The following is a 14,846-nucleotide window of genomic DNA, read 5'->3' on the forward strand; positions in this document are numbered from 1 at the left end:
ATCGGCGGTTGACACTCTTACATTTTCATTTTATTCATCACAGTTTTCTGCTCCAGGATTTCCACTTGGTTCTTTTCACATGACTTCTCTTTTTGAACTTGTTCATGTGTTGTTTTTCTGATTTTATTGCATTCTCTATTTATATTCCCTTTTTAACTCACTGAATTTCTTCAAGGTGATTATTTTCAGTTTTGTGTCTGGAGATTCTTAGATCTGCAGTTCAATGAAATCAGCTATTGGAATCCATCATAAGAACACAGAAACATCGTGTTCTTCAGTGGTGTCGTGATTCTTTCTCCTCCTCCTCTATGCCCTCTTGGTCATCCTCCTCTTCCTCTTCCTCCACCTCTTCCTCTATGTTGCTTAAAGTCTTGCATTTCTTCTGTTTTCACAGTCTTTAATGGCTCTCTTTGGGAGAGAAACACTTTCCCCTGTCAGTTAGGGGGTGCATTCTGAGGCTCTCTTAGACCGTTTCTATAGGCGTGCACACTGCACACTTCTTGATCACTCATGATGGGGGAGGGGAATTCTTAGGATTATATGCCTTTGTCCCTCCCACAGTGGAATCTCATGCCAGCTCCTGAGAGCTTCCCATTTGCCCTCTAGGGCAATGCCCTGAAATGCTTGAGCTTGTGTGCTTTCTCCTAACTCTTTAAAAAACTGTGCTGGTTGCTTATGTGACATGCCTATTATACCTGCCCTATTGGGGGTCCTTTCAAGGGGCCACTAAGAAAGGCAAAGTGAGGGATTCAGTGCTTGTGTACTTGTGTACCGGTGTGAAGGACTCTAGAGAGAGACCTTCCAAGTGGCATAGCAGCAGGCTTTCTGGTGGAATTCCCAGAGTGGTTACAATGGCCCATGGCCTCTCTTCCCTACTTCCAGTCTCTTCCAATATCTCAGTCATTTAGGGGAGATGAGAAAGAAGTGGGCCTCTTAAGTAGCATCCTGCATGAGTGCACTCCACTCCTTTCCCCATTATCTTGGCTTTGTTGAGCAGAATGCAGACAAGCTGATGGAGAGGTACCTGCGACCATCAGAGAAGGGATTTCTTTCCTCATAACCAGCATCTGGCCTTATGTGATAGTGTATGTTCATACGTGTATTCATCAAATTAATATCATTGTGTGTTTTCTTTCCTCTAGGATGAGCCCAGCTCTGGAATGGATCCTTGCTCTAAAAGATACCTGTGGCAAACAATAATGAAAGAGGCGCAGGAAGGCTGTGCTGTGGTGCTGACCTCCCACAGGTGAGCAGAGCCCCCTCCTGTGGCTACTTCCTGAACAAATATGAGTAACAAACAATAGTTAGGGGAAAATATCCGCCTCCAGCCAGCACCACACACAGAAGTTCCTTCATCTTTACACTGTGAGGTTGATATAGTTGATGGTCCCCGTATGTAGCATAAGAGATTGAACCAGAGAGAGATCCTGTAACATAACCAAGGCCACAGGAGCCCGTGGGAGAGCTGGAGTTTGAGCCTGAAGTTTGGTAGCCACAGACCACACCCTGGCGTGGTCCATTACTGCTGGTCAGGGATGATTGATGGACTCCCTCAGTTAGTTCTTCCCAAGGGTTCCCAGCTCCTTTCTATCCAAGACCTCATATTCCAGTAGGTAGAATTATCTGAAATGAAAACTTAACATGTTACAAAATCTGGTCTAATATTTTACTCATTATGGATTTAATTGTGTTACTCAATTCTCAACCATTACCTCTTTTTAATTTTATTAGACATTGTTCTAGGCCTCATGGCAATACAAACATAGAGTTCAAAAAACCAGTACCTGGAGAGCAAGTAACATGAGGTGGCTAAAAATATCCTGAAGATACAATGGAGATTGGGCTTTAAAGCTTAGTCTTGCCCCATCTCCCTGCCCAAGCTTAAATAAAATACTCTGTGAATCAAGTAACAAGAATGGTTAAGGATATGAGGGTTTTTTTTTTTTTTCCTTTCTTTTGGGGGAGGTACTAGGGATTGAACTCAGGGACACTCGGCCACTGAGCCATATCCTCAGCCCTATTTTGTATTTTACTTAGACACAGGGTCTCACTGTGTTGCTTGAGGCCTTGCTTTTGCCGAGGCTGGCTTTGAACTCGAGATCCTCCTGTCTCAGTCTCCCAAGTTACTAGGATTACAGGCCTATGCCATCACACCTGGCCTTCTTTCTCTCTCTCTTTTTTTTAATGTGTTCTTTTTAGATACACATTATAGTATATTGTATTTTGACATATTACACATACACTGAATATAACTTATTCTAATTAGGATCCTATTCTTGCAGTTGTACATGATGTGGAGTTATACTTGTCATGTATTCATATATGAACAAAGGAAAGTTATCTGATTCACTCTACTGTTTTTCCTATTACTATCCCCCTTCCTTCCTTTTATTCACCTTTATGTAACCCAATGAACTTCTAATCCCCCCACACACACACACTGACTCTCTTTGTATTTTAGGATCCACATATCAGAGAGAATATTCAGCCTTTGGTGTTTTGGGACAGACTTATTTCATTTGTCATGATAGTCTCCAGTTCCATTCATTTACTGGAAGATGCCATATTTCTTCTTTCTGGCTGAGTAATATTCCATGTGTATATATACCACATTTTCTTTATCCACTCATCTGCTCAAGGGCACCTAGGTTGGCTGCATAGCTTTGCTATTGTGAATTGAGTTTCTATAAAAATTGATGTGGCCATGTCACTATAGTATGCTGATTTTAAGTCCTTTGGGTATATACCAACGAGTGGGATAACTGGGTCAAATGATGGTTCCATTCTGGGTTTTCTGAGGAATCTTCATTCATACTGCTTTCCAGAATGGTTGCACAATTTGCAATCCCACCAGCAATGTATGAGAAAAAACATTAGCAATCATATATACAGCAAGGGATTTATATTCAGAATATAATGTCCATTATATTCTTTTCCTCACATTCTCAAGATTTTACTACATTTCCTTCATTCAAAATCCCAAACTTAGGCAATCCTTGATCTGCTTTCTGTCTATAATTATTTGCCTTTTCTAGATATTTCATATTACTGGAATTGTATGATGTGTAGGCTTTTGTATCTGCCTTCCTTCACTTACTATAATGTTTTTAAAGCTTATGCATGTTGCAGCATATATCAATAATTCACTCCTTTTCATTGCTAAATAGCATTCCATAGTATAATTAGACCACTTTCATGTATTCACCCACCAGTTGATGAATATTTGAATTGTTTCCAGTTTTGATTATTATGAATAAAATTATGCATATAATCTGGTAAATGTCTTTGTATATATAGGTAAATATTTTTATTTTTCTTGGATAGAGTCTGAAAAATTGCATAGAAGGGTCAAATGGTAAATTGTGTTTACTACTTTAAGAAACAAACTAATTGGATTAAGGATCTTTGAATGTGCTTATTGGTTGTTTGTACTCATTCTTTGGTAAAATATCTATTAAAACTTTCCCCCATTAAAAAAAAAAATAGAGACAGGCATGGTGGAGCATGCCTTTAATCCCAGCAGCTCCAGATGATGAGACAGGAGGATCACGAGTTCAAAGCCAGCCTCAACAATGGTGAGGCAATAAGCAACTCAGACCCTGTCTCTAAATAAAAAATACAAAATAGGGCTGGGGATGTGGCTCAAAGGTTGAATGCCCCCTGAGTTCAATTCCCAGTACCAAAAAAAAAAAAAAAAAAAAAAAAAAAAAAAAATTAGAATATGTTTAGGTTCACAGCAAAATTGAGAGGATGGTACAAAGATTTCTTTTATGACCCTCTCCCATTTATCAGTATGCTCCATGACACTGGTATGTTTGTTACAATTAATGCATACCTGCATCAATGCAGCATTATCATCCAAAATCCATAGCTGCCATTATCCTTGGTGTTGGACATTTTGTAGATTTAGAAAAATATATAATAATATGTTTCCACTATTAAAACACCATAGAGAATAGTTTCACTGCCCAAAAAATTAACTGTGCTTTACATATTCATCTCTCCTTTCTGGCAACCAATTACTTTTTTTTTTTTTTTACCTTTTCCATAGTTTTCTTTCCCCGTTTGACATATAGTTGGAATCATGCAGGATTATAATCTTTTTATACTGGCTTCTTTTGTTTCCCCCACGTCTTTTCATGGTTTGACAGCTCATTTCCTTTAAACACTGAATAAAGTTCTGTAGTCTGGATGTACCAGTTTATTTCTGCATTCACTCACTGAAGAATACTACAATAACTTCTAAGATTTGGCAATTATATGTGAACTGTTGTAAACATCCATGTGCAGATTTTTGTATGTAAACTTTTTCATCTTTTGGAGGGTAATACCAAGAAGTGTGATTGCATCATATAGTAAGAGTACATTTAGTTTTGTAAGAATCTGCCACTTATAATTATGTTTTCTGTCTGTATTTTTTACTTGTAAGAGGTTTTACCTCTACCTAACTACCTACCTACCTATCTACCTACCTGCATACCTATTGGACATTATATTCTGAATATAAATCCCTTGCTGTGTATATGATTGCTAATGTTTTTTCTCATTGGAAATGTAAACATTATAAACATTTTTTATTAAGTCTAATTTTTCATTTTTGTGTGGCTTGCATTTTGGGTGATACATCTAAGAACTCTTTGTTCTCAAGTCATGAAAATGTTCCTCCTATCTTTTCTACTAAGAATATTAAGGGTTTTAGCTTTAAAGAGTCTTTGATATATTTTAAGCTAATTTTTTGCATATAATAAGAGGAAATGAGTCCAAATTTACTTTTATGCATGTAGATATCTAATTATTTCAGCTCTATTTTTGTAAAGACTATCCTTTGTCCATTGAATTATTATGGTATATTTATTGAAAATTAGTTGACCATAATTTTAATATTAGTTGACCATAGATTTATTTCTGGACTCAATTATTATCCATTGACATATATGCCTATCCTCTCACTAGTATAATTCTTTTTTTTTTTTTTGGTACTGGGGATTGAACCCAGGGAAGCTTCACCACTGAGCAACATCCCTATCCATATATATATTTTAAATATTGAGGCAGGTTCTCGCTAAGTTGCCTAGGGCCTCACTAAGTTGCTGAGGTTGGCTGTGAATTTGTGATCCTCCTACCTCAGCTTCCCAAGTTGCTGGAACTACAGGTATGTGCCACTGGTCCCACATCTAATTCTGTCTTGAGTATAGTGCCTTTTATAAAGTCGTGAAACATGCAGGAGAAGCCCTTCAGCTGTTTCTGTTACACAATTTTTCATTCACTTGAAAATTCTTTCTGTGGCTCATTTTAAATTTAATTCTGTTGTGATCAGAGGAAATACTTTTTTGTAATTTCCATTCTTTTAAATGGGTAAGGAGTTTTTAAAGGCCCGCCATAGAGGCTATAATTTGTTTTGTCTGTGAAGCAACAGATAATACATTCTTTTTTGTTTGCAAATCATATAGTCTACTGCAAATAAAGCTCTGCTGTTGTAGTATGAAATCCACTGCAGACATTAGGTAAGTAAATGTGATTGTATTCCAGTAAAACCTAAATGAATAAGGCGGCAGGCTGGATCTGGCCACACAGCCATAGTTTCTGCACATGGCCTAGCCTGCAGCCTGTCCTAGGGAATGAAATGGTCCTTAGTGGGAAGGAATGTGTGTGTATTCTGTGATTGAGCCAGTTAGGGTTAGTGTTGAGAATTCTGTCTTATTGTGGGTGCTTTGCCTTGGTGTTCTAATAGTATTGAGAGTGAAATATTGAAATCTTAATGTATTACTGGCTTTTCCTCCTTTACAGTCTGTCAGTTTTTTCTTTGTATGTTTTGAAGCTGTGATTAGATGGATAAGCACTCTTAAATGTTATCTTCCAAATATTTTTACCCTCTTATTAAGAAATGTCCTTTTTTACCCCTCATTGCATTTTTTTATTGTTTTAAAGTCTGTTTTATCCAGTGATTTCACTGCTACTACTGTCTTTGGTTTACTATGTGTATGACATAGCTATGTATATTAAAAACCTTTTTACTTTCAAATGATTGTGTTTTTGAATAGAAAGGATGTTTTCTGCAAATGGTACAGTTGATCTTGCTATTTTTCCAATCTGAAAGTCTCTGCCTTTTGAGTGAGATGTTTAGATGATTTAACATTTAACATAATTATAGATATGGTGGAAGTTACATTAACCATTTTGCTATTTATTGTTTACATATCTTTTTTGCTTTTTTAATCTTTGTTCCTATTTGACATTTATATACTAAATAATTTCCAGTATAGTATCTTTGGTATTTTAACTAGTTATTTTTGAGCTATTTTCTTAGAAACTCTAATTCCTAGAATACTCACTATCTTAATTTTATCATATTAATACTAAATTACCTCCAGTAAAACAACCTTGCCATAACCTGGCTGCACTCCCTCTCTTTGTGCTATTATCATATATATTGCATTTCATGTGCTCTATATCCAGTAAAAAACTGTTATAATTATCACCTTGTGATAACCTTAAATCTTTTAAATGAGTTAAAAAAACAATATGAGAAAAAGAGATCTGTAGATTCTTGTATGGTAACCAATATCATTGCCATTCTTTATGCACTTTTTTCATAGAGAAAACATGAAAAATTTTTTGGTCATTATTTACTAAAAAAAAATTTTTCCAGCTCTTTCTATCTCTTCTCTCCTTTGTTTTTTTCATTACATATGTGTTGGGATTCTGTTATCACAAATCTGTGAGTTTCTTGCTCATTTCCTTTCCATCCTGTTTTGTCCTTTTCTCAGATGAGATCACTTTTGCGGCTTGGTAAGTTCACAGAGTCTTCCGCCATCTTGAATCTGATGTTATTCTCTTTAGCAAAGTTTTCATTGTATTTACTGAACTTTTCACCTGAAAGGTTTCTTTTTGATTCTTTTGATAACTTTCATTTTCTTTAGAATCTCTATTTGCTTGCATTTATTGTCATATGTCCTTTAATTCTTTAAATAGCATTTCCTTTAGTTCTTTGAACATATATATTTTCTCTGCATTGGATAATTTTCCTCCTAACTCTAACATTGAGGAAGAGTTCAAGAAATTTATATTGACTGCTTTTGTTTTACACCCCTGAATATGGATCACTTCCTGTTCCTTTGCGTGCCTACATTTTTATTGAAAACTAGACATTTTAGATAATGTAGCTGCTCTGACTTTCTTAACTAATCCGAAAGTTGCTCTATTGTCAGCTTTCATTTTTTAAATACTTATTTGTTGGATTTCTTTGCCTGGGATAAGTCTATGAAAAAAATCTTACTCCTGCAGTGAGTAGCAGCTGATTTCTCTGCTCAGATTTCGTGTTTAAAATTACTTTTAATTTTTCAAGACTGGCTGTATAACAGTCACCTCTGTTTTTGCCTAGGTTCCTTGATATCCTGTGACTGACCAGAGGTAGTTCTCACCCACCTCAGGTTGACACAATACAGACGTTCTGTCCTCTGCCAAACGTTCTCTGTGTTGATAGCCAGGAAAATTATAAGTTTGTGCCAACTTGAACATGTCAGTTTCCTTGGGTCCTTCTGTGCCTCTCCTATATGTATGCAATAGCCTCTGGGTTGAGAGGCAGTATGTGGAAAGCCAGGGCCATCTCCAGTGTCTACTGCACACACTAGGGTCTCAATTGGTTGTAAGCATGTCACAGACACAAAAATTCTAGTACCTGGGAGGCCATCTCCCAGGTACTAGAGGTGCTGGCCATTCCTGAATGCTTGGATCCAATATAGTCATATAAACCAGCTATGTTACTGGGCATGGGTGTTGCACTCAATACTCCAAACTGAGTCCCTGCCCTTCAGCCATGGCAGAAGCTGCTGATACTCATGGCCCACCCTTTCCTGCTTCATGTTTAAGCTGGGGAGGGAACTCAGTAGCCCATGGTTTGCCTGCCACAAATTCTTCTTATTCTGAGTTTAGCAATTTGTTGGACATAACTGCTTCTCATATTGCTGCTTGCCTTCAGTCAATTCCCAGTGTTCTGAAAGGGTTGTTTTGAAATTTTGTCTAGTATTATAGTTGCTTTTCATGGAATGGATTTGACAGTTTCTTCACTTGTGCACAGTCAGAATTGCTACTTCTTTTTTTGTTTTGTTTTGTTTTTGTTCTATTTCTCTTCAGAAAAAAATTTATATTAAAATGAATTAAACTTGATAAATCTACTTTTTTAAAAAAATATGTAAATTTTCTTGCTTAAAATGACCATTTGCTCTGCTAATTCTGAGCTCCGCTTTGCTATCTTCGTTTGCTGGCATGAAGCTGAGTCTTGATGTTCAAGCACAGGTTCTAAGAATTTTAACTTTCTAATAAAAAGATAAAATTATTTTTATTTCTTATATAACACATAATTATTGTAGACTGTTCTCAAAACAGGTATGTATTACTGTTGTTTCTCTTTTATATCCTCCTCCTATTCACTTGGTTTCACATTAATGACATACATATGCATATACACAAATTTATTTCTATAAATTTGTTGCTATTCATACAATACAAAGATCTAAATTACTCACTGAAAGTGAAGAATAGAGAAGCCTATGATTGATTCTGTGATTCTAAAATGACAGCTTTAGTTGAAAAGAAGTATCTCGTGGGAAAGCTTTCCTCTTAACTTTGAGTTCACCTCTTAGTGCCTCTTGTTCCTTACTCCTGAGCCTCTTGGGAAGCATGGGATAAGAAACTGAGGGAAAGAAACTGGGAGCCATGTCACTTACTAAAAGGAATGGAAATCAGTCCAAACAGGAACAACCACTTTGGTTTTTCCTCACATGTCAAACACTGATAAATGAAGGACACAAGTCTTTGCATCACCTAGACATATTTCAGTACTAATCAACCTAACGAATCATTAAGGAAAACAATTTGATGGGTTATTTTTGTTTGTTTTTGAGTAAATGACCAATGATTGCTTTCATTGTTGAACAGTTTTGTGTATTCTTCTTACTGTAGAAGATCATCAAAATCTCTATCTTTGTCCTCTATGCTTAGATGTTATGATATCCAACATGTTTAGAGGATATTTGTTAGTCAATAATAATTCAGTTGAAACTGTTAGTCATTTAATATCATGAGGATTTACTTTTTAAATATTTTTAGTTGTAGATGGACACAATACCTTTATTTATTTATTTTTATGTAGTGCTGAGGATGGAGCCTGGTTCCTCACACATGCCAGGCAAGCGCTGTACCACTAAGCTATGACCCAAGTCCTATTACGAGAATTTAATTCATATTTGGTATTATTTGGACTCCTACATCTCCAAATTATGTTTAAGGAAGTAATACAAAAGTGACTTCATAGTCAACCTGCAACATAGTCATAAAAATGATAAAATGTTTTAAATTAAAATTCATTAAAGAAACAGAGAAAGCTATAATTGACCAGAAAAAAAAATTGTAAAGCATATTTGGAATGTTTATAGTACATATTCCTTAGATTTTATGTCAAGTATAACAAAGAAACTTCAAATTATAGTGGCCCAGGCAAGACACATTTCCCCCTTACTTTGTTAAGTTGCTGGTGAGCTGTGCTTTATAAGGCCAACCAAGAAATCATGACCTTTCTGCCATGCCATTTAGCCATCTTCCAGTTGTCCTTGTCCTCATGGTTGACATTGACTCACAGCACTGTGTCTGCATCCCAACTTAAGGGATGTGGAAAAAGACAATACCCAGGTCAAGTGGCTTGTGTTGTTTCAAGATGACCCAGAAATACACATTCTGTTGACCTGAATTTTCTGTGTGCCCACATGTAACTGTAAGAGAACTATGAAATAGTCTTGATCTGAACATCCATGGATCCTATCAGAGATTGCTTTATAATTGCTGCCTAACAATGGAAATAACACATGCTTCCTGTAGAGAATTTGGATAATACCAAATTGGAAAGAAAGAAGAAATAAAGATGATCTACCATTAACTTTTCGCTTCTCAGTAATATCCATACTTTTTTGTATGAATATTACAATTTTTTTCTTTCTAGAAAAAAACTCACATGTGCAATTCTCCTCATATGCATTGTAATTTTGCCATTAAAGTATCAATCTTTACTCATGAAATTCATTGACTTTAGAGAACTTCATTTTAATGTCTAACACACGGAATGATCTTTCATTTACATGAAATAAATAACAAATCTCACTATAGAGCATGTATTTTTTTTCTAGATTTTTACTATAAATAAATTGCCATATGTTCATATTTTGTGTTTCCTGGGGCAAGTTCATAGAAAAGGATTTATTTCCATATGGATTTTCAAAAAGTTATGCCTATTTTTACTTCCAACCTCAGCATATGAGGTGACCTATTTAGAATTACTGAGAATATCTTTAACTAGGATTTTGCTAATCCGAGAACTCATTGTTTTTATTTGAAATGCAATGGAGAACAAAAACACTTTCATCCTTAAACATAGAAAAGCATGCATGATGAATGCCTTTCTAGCTAGAAAACAATTTTAAGAACATTTGATTTAATGGTTAAGTTTATGATTTGTTGCTACATTATTGGCCATGAATAGTTGTGAAAATCATTTCCACATGATATTTTTCTTTTTATACATTGGATTTTTTTTTAAACTAACATGACTTTTTATTTTAAGGCTATCAACCCTTACCTGTTATGTTTGTGGCAATTTTTCTTTTAATTTTTTTTTTTTTGGTAGTGCTTGAAACCTGGACTTCATGCATGCTAGCAAATCTTCTACCACTAAGCTACACCCCAGCTCCTGTTTGTTTCTGTTCTTAAGACAGTTTGCTGTCTTCTGACATCTTATTAGAAGTTTGGGATTTTGCATTGCCACATACATCAAAGGCCCCCTCAGTTTCCACCATTGCTGTAGTGCTCACACAGATGCTCCCATCCTCAAATCATGTGTGCATTTCATGCTTTAGTGGCTCATTTTGGCTCTCTTTTGTTTTAATGCCATTGGCCTTATAATTTTTGAGTTTATTACCTTATTCAATTTATTTTAGCAGTGTAACAAATATTAATGTTTTCTGGAACACTTTTCCTCATAATTCTTTCAATATTTTTATTTTGGAGAAACACTTTATAATTATTTTCAATTTTTCTAAGGAGAGAGATAAAATTTTGATTGACATTATAATGCATCCATATCACAGCTTGTAACTTATGAAGATTTAAAATTATATTTTATAATTACATAACTTATTCATGATAAAATAATATTCAATTTTACTGTAACCTAACATAATTGTATATTAAATATTATTACAGCATTATATTTTGTTATACACTTATATTTATATTTAAATATAATGAGCTTACTTTCATACTATATTAGTATTATATTTTATATTTACACTAATATTATGCTAGTATTGTTTTACATTTTACTGATTTTTATATTGTAAGGTTCCTTCCTTTTTAAAATAGCCATTCTTTTTCATTGAGTCAAGGTTTTATTTATGTCTGTTAGTAAAGCTTTATTTTTTCTCTTCATAAAACATCTTTTTTCTTAAGATTGTTTTTATTTTGTAATTTTGTACTATTGGTAAATGGTTCTTTCCTATTTTATTACTATTTTTCGTGGTACATGAAAATGCTAGTAATTTTTTAAAATTATATTATTGGCTACCTAAATAAATCTTATGATACTTAAAAGTATTTTGTTTGGTTTTCATGAGGTGTCTATATTTTAAGAATTACATAATTTGCAGTAATAGTGTTTTTGTCCACTTTTTACTTTTAAAGTTTGAATCAAGCCTTTTTTCTTTCAAGTGTGGCTCACCTTTACTTTTCTTTTTCTTTTTTTCCCAGCATGGAAGAGTGTGAAGCTCTTTGCACCAGACTGGCCATAATGGTTAACGGCTGCTTCCAGTGTCTCGGCTCCCCTCAGCACATTAGGAATAGGTATGTGGAGCTTCTCTGTTGTTTATTTGATTCCTATCAATCAACAGCATGATGCAGTGTAATAACTGGAGATGCTTTAGAGATAGCTTGATCCAATTAATTACCTCATGACATACAGGAAGAGGTGAAGGCATTGGGACATTAAAGGGTATGTTTAAAAAACACGATTAGTAAGTCAAAGGGATGTCAATTCCCAGATTCTTTCCGTAAGATAGTTTGCTTCCTTCTTGAGAAGGACCATACCCTGATTGTGGTGGCATTGGTAGGGAAAGAGTATGGCTGGCAGGCCCAGATCAAGACAGGACAAGAAATGGCCTCCTGGTGTATGAAGTGCCTTATCCAGAAGTTGTGCCAATAATACAGTTTTCAGCAACAGTAAATCAGAGTCCTGATTTACCAAACACTATACTTTAAGAAAGAGTTCTGTCAGTGTGAGAGGGTAAAAGACAGTTGCTGTGTTTTACTTTCATTTCGGATAATAAAAGACTAAAGATTTTTTTTTTTTTTTTTTTTTCCTGTGCTCATGAATCCCTTAGATTTCTTCCTGGTTAATTATCTCTTCATGTCTTTTTTTTTTCCATTTACTTTTTGGGAGTTTAATGATTTTGTTATCAATTTCTATGACCATTTTTATGTCCTTGTATCTTTCTTTTTTTTTCCCCCCCCAGAGTTGTCTGAACGATTTTCTAATTTCCTTCAGTTTGTTGTTTAACCTTAATTTTTCATAGAGAGTAATTTGGTCATTTATGTTGATAAATCTCTCTTTTCATGTTCATTCAGTCAATGTTTTTAATGTTAGAACTCTTAAGTAGAGATCTGGTAAATAGCTGTAATTTAAATATTTTTATTTTATGGAGAAAATAGCAAGTGCTTGGATAGAGGTGATGTATTAGGAAGTAAACAGCACGCTTCTAGTGGCTTGGTGTTGGTCACTACTGGGATAGTAAACCTCACTGATGCTTGCTGTTTAGTGTCAAATGCTTGCCAGATGAATCTGTTAGAAACTATTGTCCGCTCACTTTAATAAGTATTATCAAAAGAAAAATAATACTTCACACTGTCTAACCTTTATGAATGTCTACATAAAGTTTTATAGTCCACTCCTGATTGTTGGGTGATTTATATTTGACTCTAGCTTCTTGCTTTCCATTAGGCATGGTAAAGTTGGCTGCAGTAGCCAGCAAGATTAGATCACGGGAAGAGGATAATTTCCAATGCTTATCTACAGGCTGGACAGTCTCTGTCCACTTCTGAGTTTTGAGTCTGATAATGTGATCTGTAGGTTGAGGATGAATTATTAGTGGGTATGAACTATAACTATATAAAGCAAGAACTCACATGGAGTTATTCACTGAAATACCGAACAAGATAGCTTTTAAAATGGCTTCTAATTTTTTTTTATTTTCCTACAACAAATAAGCCTATCATAAATAAATATATGACTACTTATGTTTCCATAATATTGAAATAAAAAGTAAGGGATGATTCCAGGGCATCTATATTTGGAATCATCCATGTTGTCCCCATTTCTTCTAACATGGAGGCATTCACATAGATAAGAGGAATCCCTCCAAACTCCCCTGCATTCCTTACTTTCCATGAAAATTCACTAGGCTCCCATAGATCTTGAGGACCTTGTGTGAGAGCTACTGCAACTGTCAAGAGATTGACGCTTCCCTCCGATGTCGTCCCCAATTCTGCAAGGAGAAAACAGTCACCTTGGTGGTCTTGTACAAGTGGAGAAAGTTGATTACTTCCAGAATGTCCTGATGATATCATTATTGAATGTGATCTTGAATAGTGACACTAGTAGTTCCGTGTAGATGGATATAGTGGAGATAGTGGGTGCTGTGTGCTGAGGTAGCATGGGGATCTAGCAGAAGGAACACCAGAGCAGGGACAAGGGCCTGAGTGTCCATCATATGACCCCATGGCTTCTTCTCCTCAGCTGTAATATGGGTTGCCATGAGGACTAAGTAAGACTGGAAACACTGAGGACAGGGCAGGGGATGATTTAATATTATTGCATGTGATTTGAGTGAAAACAGCTCATCATTCCCATAGCCATCCCCAGGCACTTTCAGGGGCAGAGGAAGTAGGGAGAGAGGCTGATGATCAGTATGGAGGTTTGGGGAATAGTCCTTGTGAGAGAGAATGAGAGCCAGCATCAAACCTATGGAAATACACGTGAATAAGCAATGAATTTGCCCAGAGGGTCTGTGGAGATAAATCAAAGAAAGCCAGTGTTTGAGCAGGACAGTCCTAAGTTAGGATCGGGACTCAAGTGTTGAGCTTTTCCTCTGGAGAAAGGGGTGGTGGGCAGAGTCCCCTGGACTGGGAGACAGTACCAAAAGATTAGCTGTGGAGCCAGGAGCTGTGGAAATCCCAGAGGCAGGACTCAAAGGATCAAGCAGAGGATAGTACTGGCCCTCAGGGACCACATGCTCCCTATAAAGAGTAGGTGCAAAAAGATCCCATAATGAGAGTCAAGTGGAGTGAAAGCAGGAGAGAATGAGGGTTTAGCTTCCATATAGCTTCTCAACCACAAGCTGAGCTAGGCTTCATGGACAATGAGGACATACACATATATGATTCTCAGCAAACCTGAGTGGGGCAACATCCCAGAGCCCTAGTAGTATCATGAGGCTCAACCCGATGCTATAGTTTACCTGTCCATAGGTTAGGGGAGGGAAGGGGAAAGACTGTAGGGATGAGAAAACTGCAGTGTCATAGAAATATAAAGTAAAGGAAAGAATGTGGGTAGTATTTAGGAACAGATACATAAAGAACAAAAGAAAGGGGAATAGAGGTCAGTGAAACTGCTCAAAGCAAAGAACTCACCCTCCTCCTCTGGAACCTGAGTCTGTTCCTCCTCCCTAAATCTGGGGGCATAGGCAAGAGCCAGGAACCGCAGCATCCCTCTCCCTCAGTCTAAGGGGTGGCACTGCCTTTCTTTCCCA

At 36.1% G+C, this 14,846-nt stretch overlaps 1 protein-coding gene across 1 annotated transcript in view; it reads left to right on the plus strand.

The window, feature by feature from the left end:
* Nucleotides 1-14,846, plus strand: part of Abca13 (ATP binding cassette subfamily A member 13) — a 437,088-nt gene that overhangs the window by 394,825 nt on the left and 27,417 nt on the right. The window contains exons 59-60 of the mRNA XM_071608614.1: nucleotides 1,143-1,246; nucleotides 11,794-11,886. Coding sequence (XP_071464715.1) covers nucleotides 1,143-1,246; nucleotides 11,794-11,886 — 197 coding nt within the window. The remainder of the gene's footprint in view (nucleotides 1-1,142; nucleotides 1,247-11,793; nucleotides 11,887-14,846) is intronic.

Source organism: Marmota flaviventris, chromosome 1 (genome assembly GCF_047511675.1).
Source record: "Marmota flaviventris isolate mMarFla1 chromosome 1, mMarFla1.hap1, whole genome shotgun sequence".
Classification (NCBI taxonomy): domain Eukaryota; kingdom Metazoa; phylum Chordata; class Mammalia; order Rodentia; family Sciuridae; genus Marmota; species Marmota flaviventris.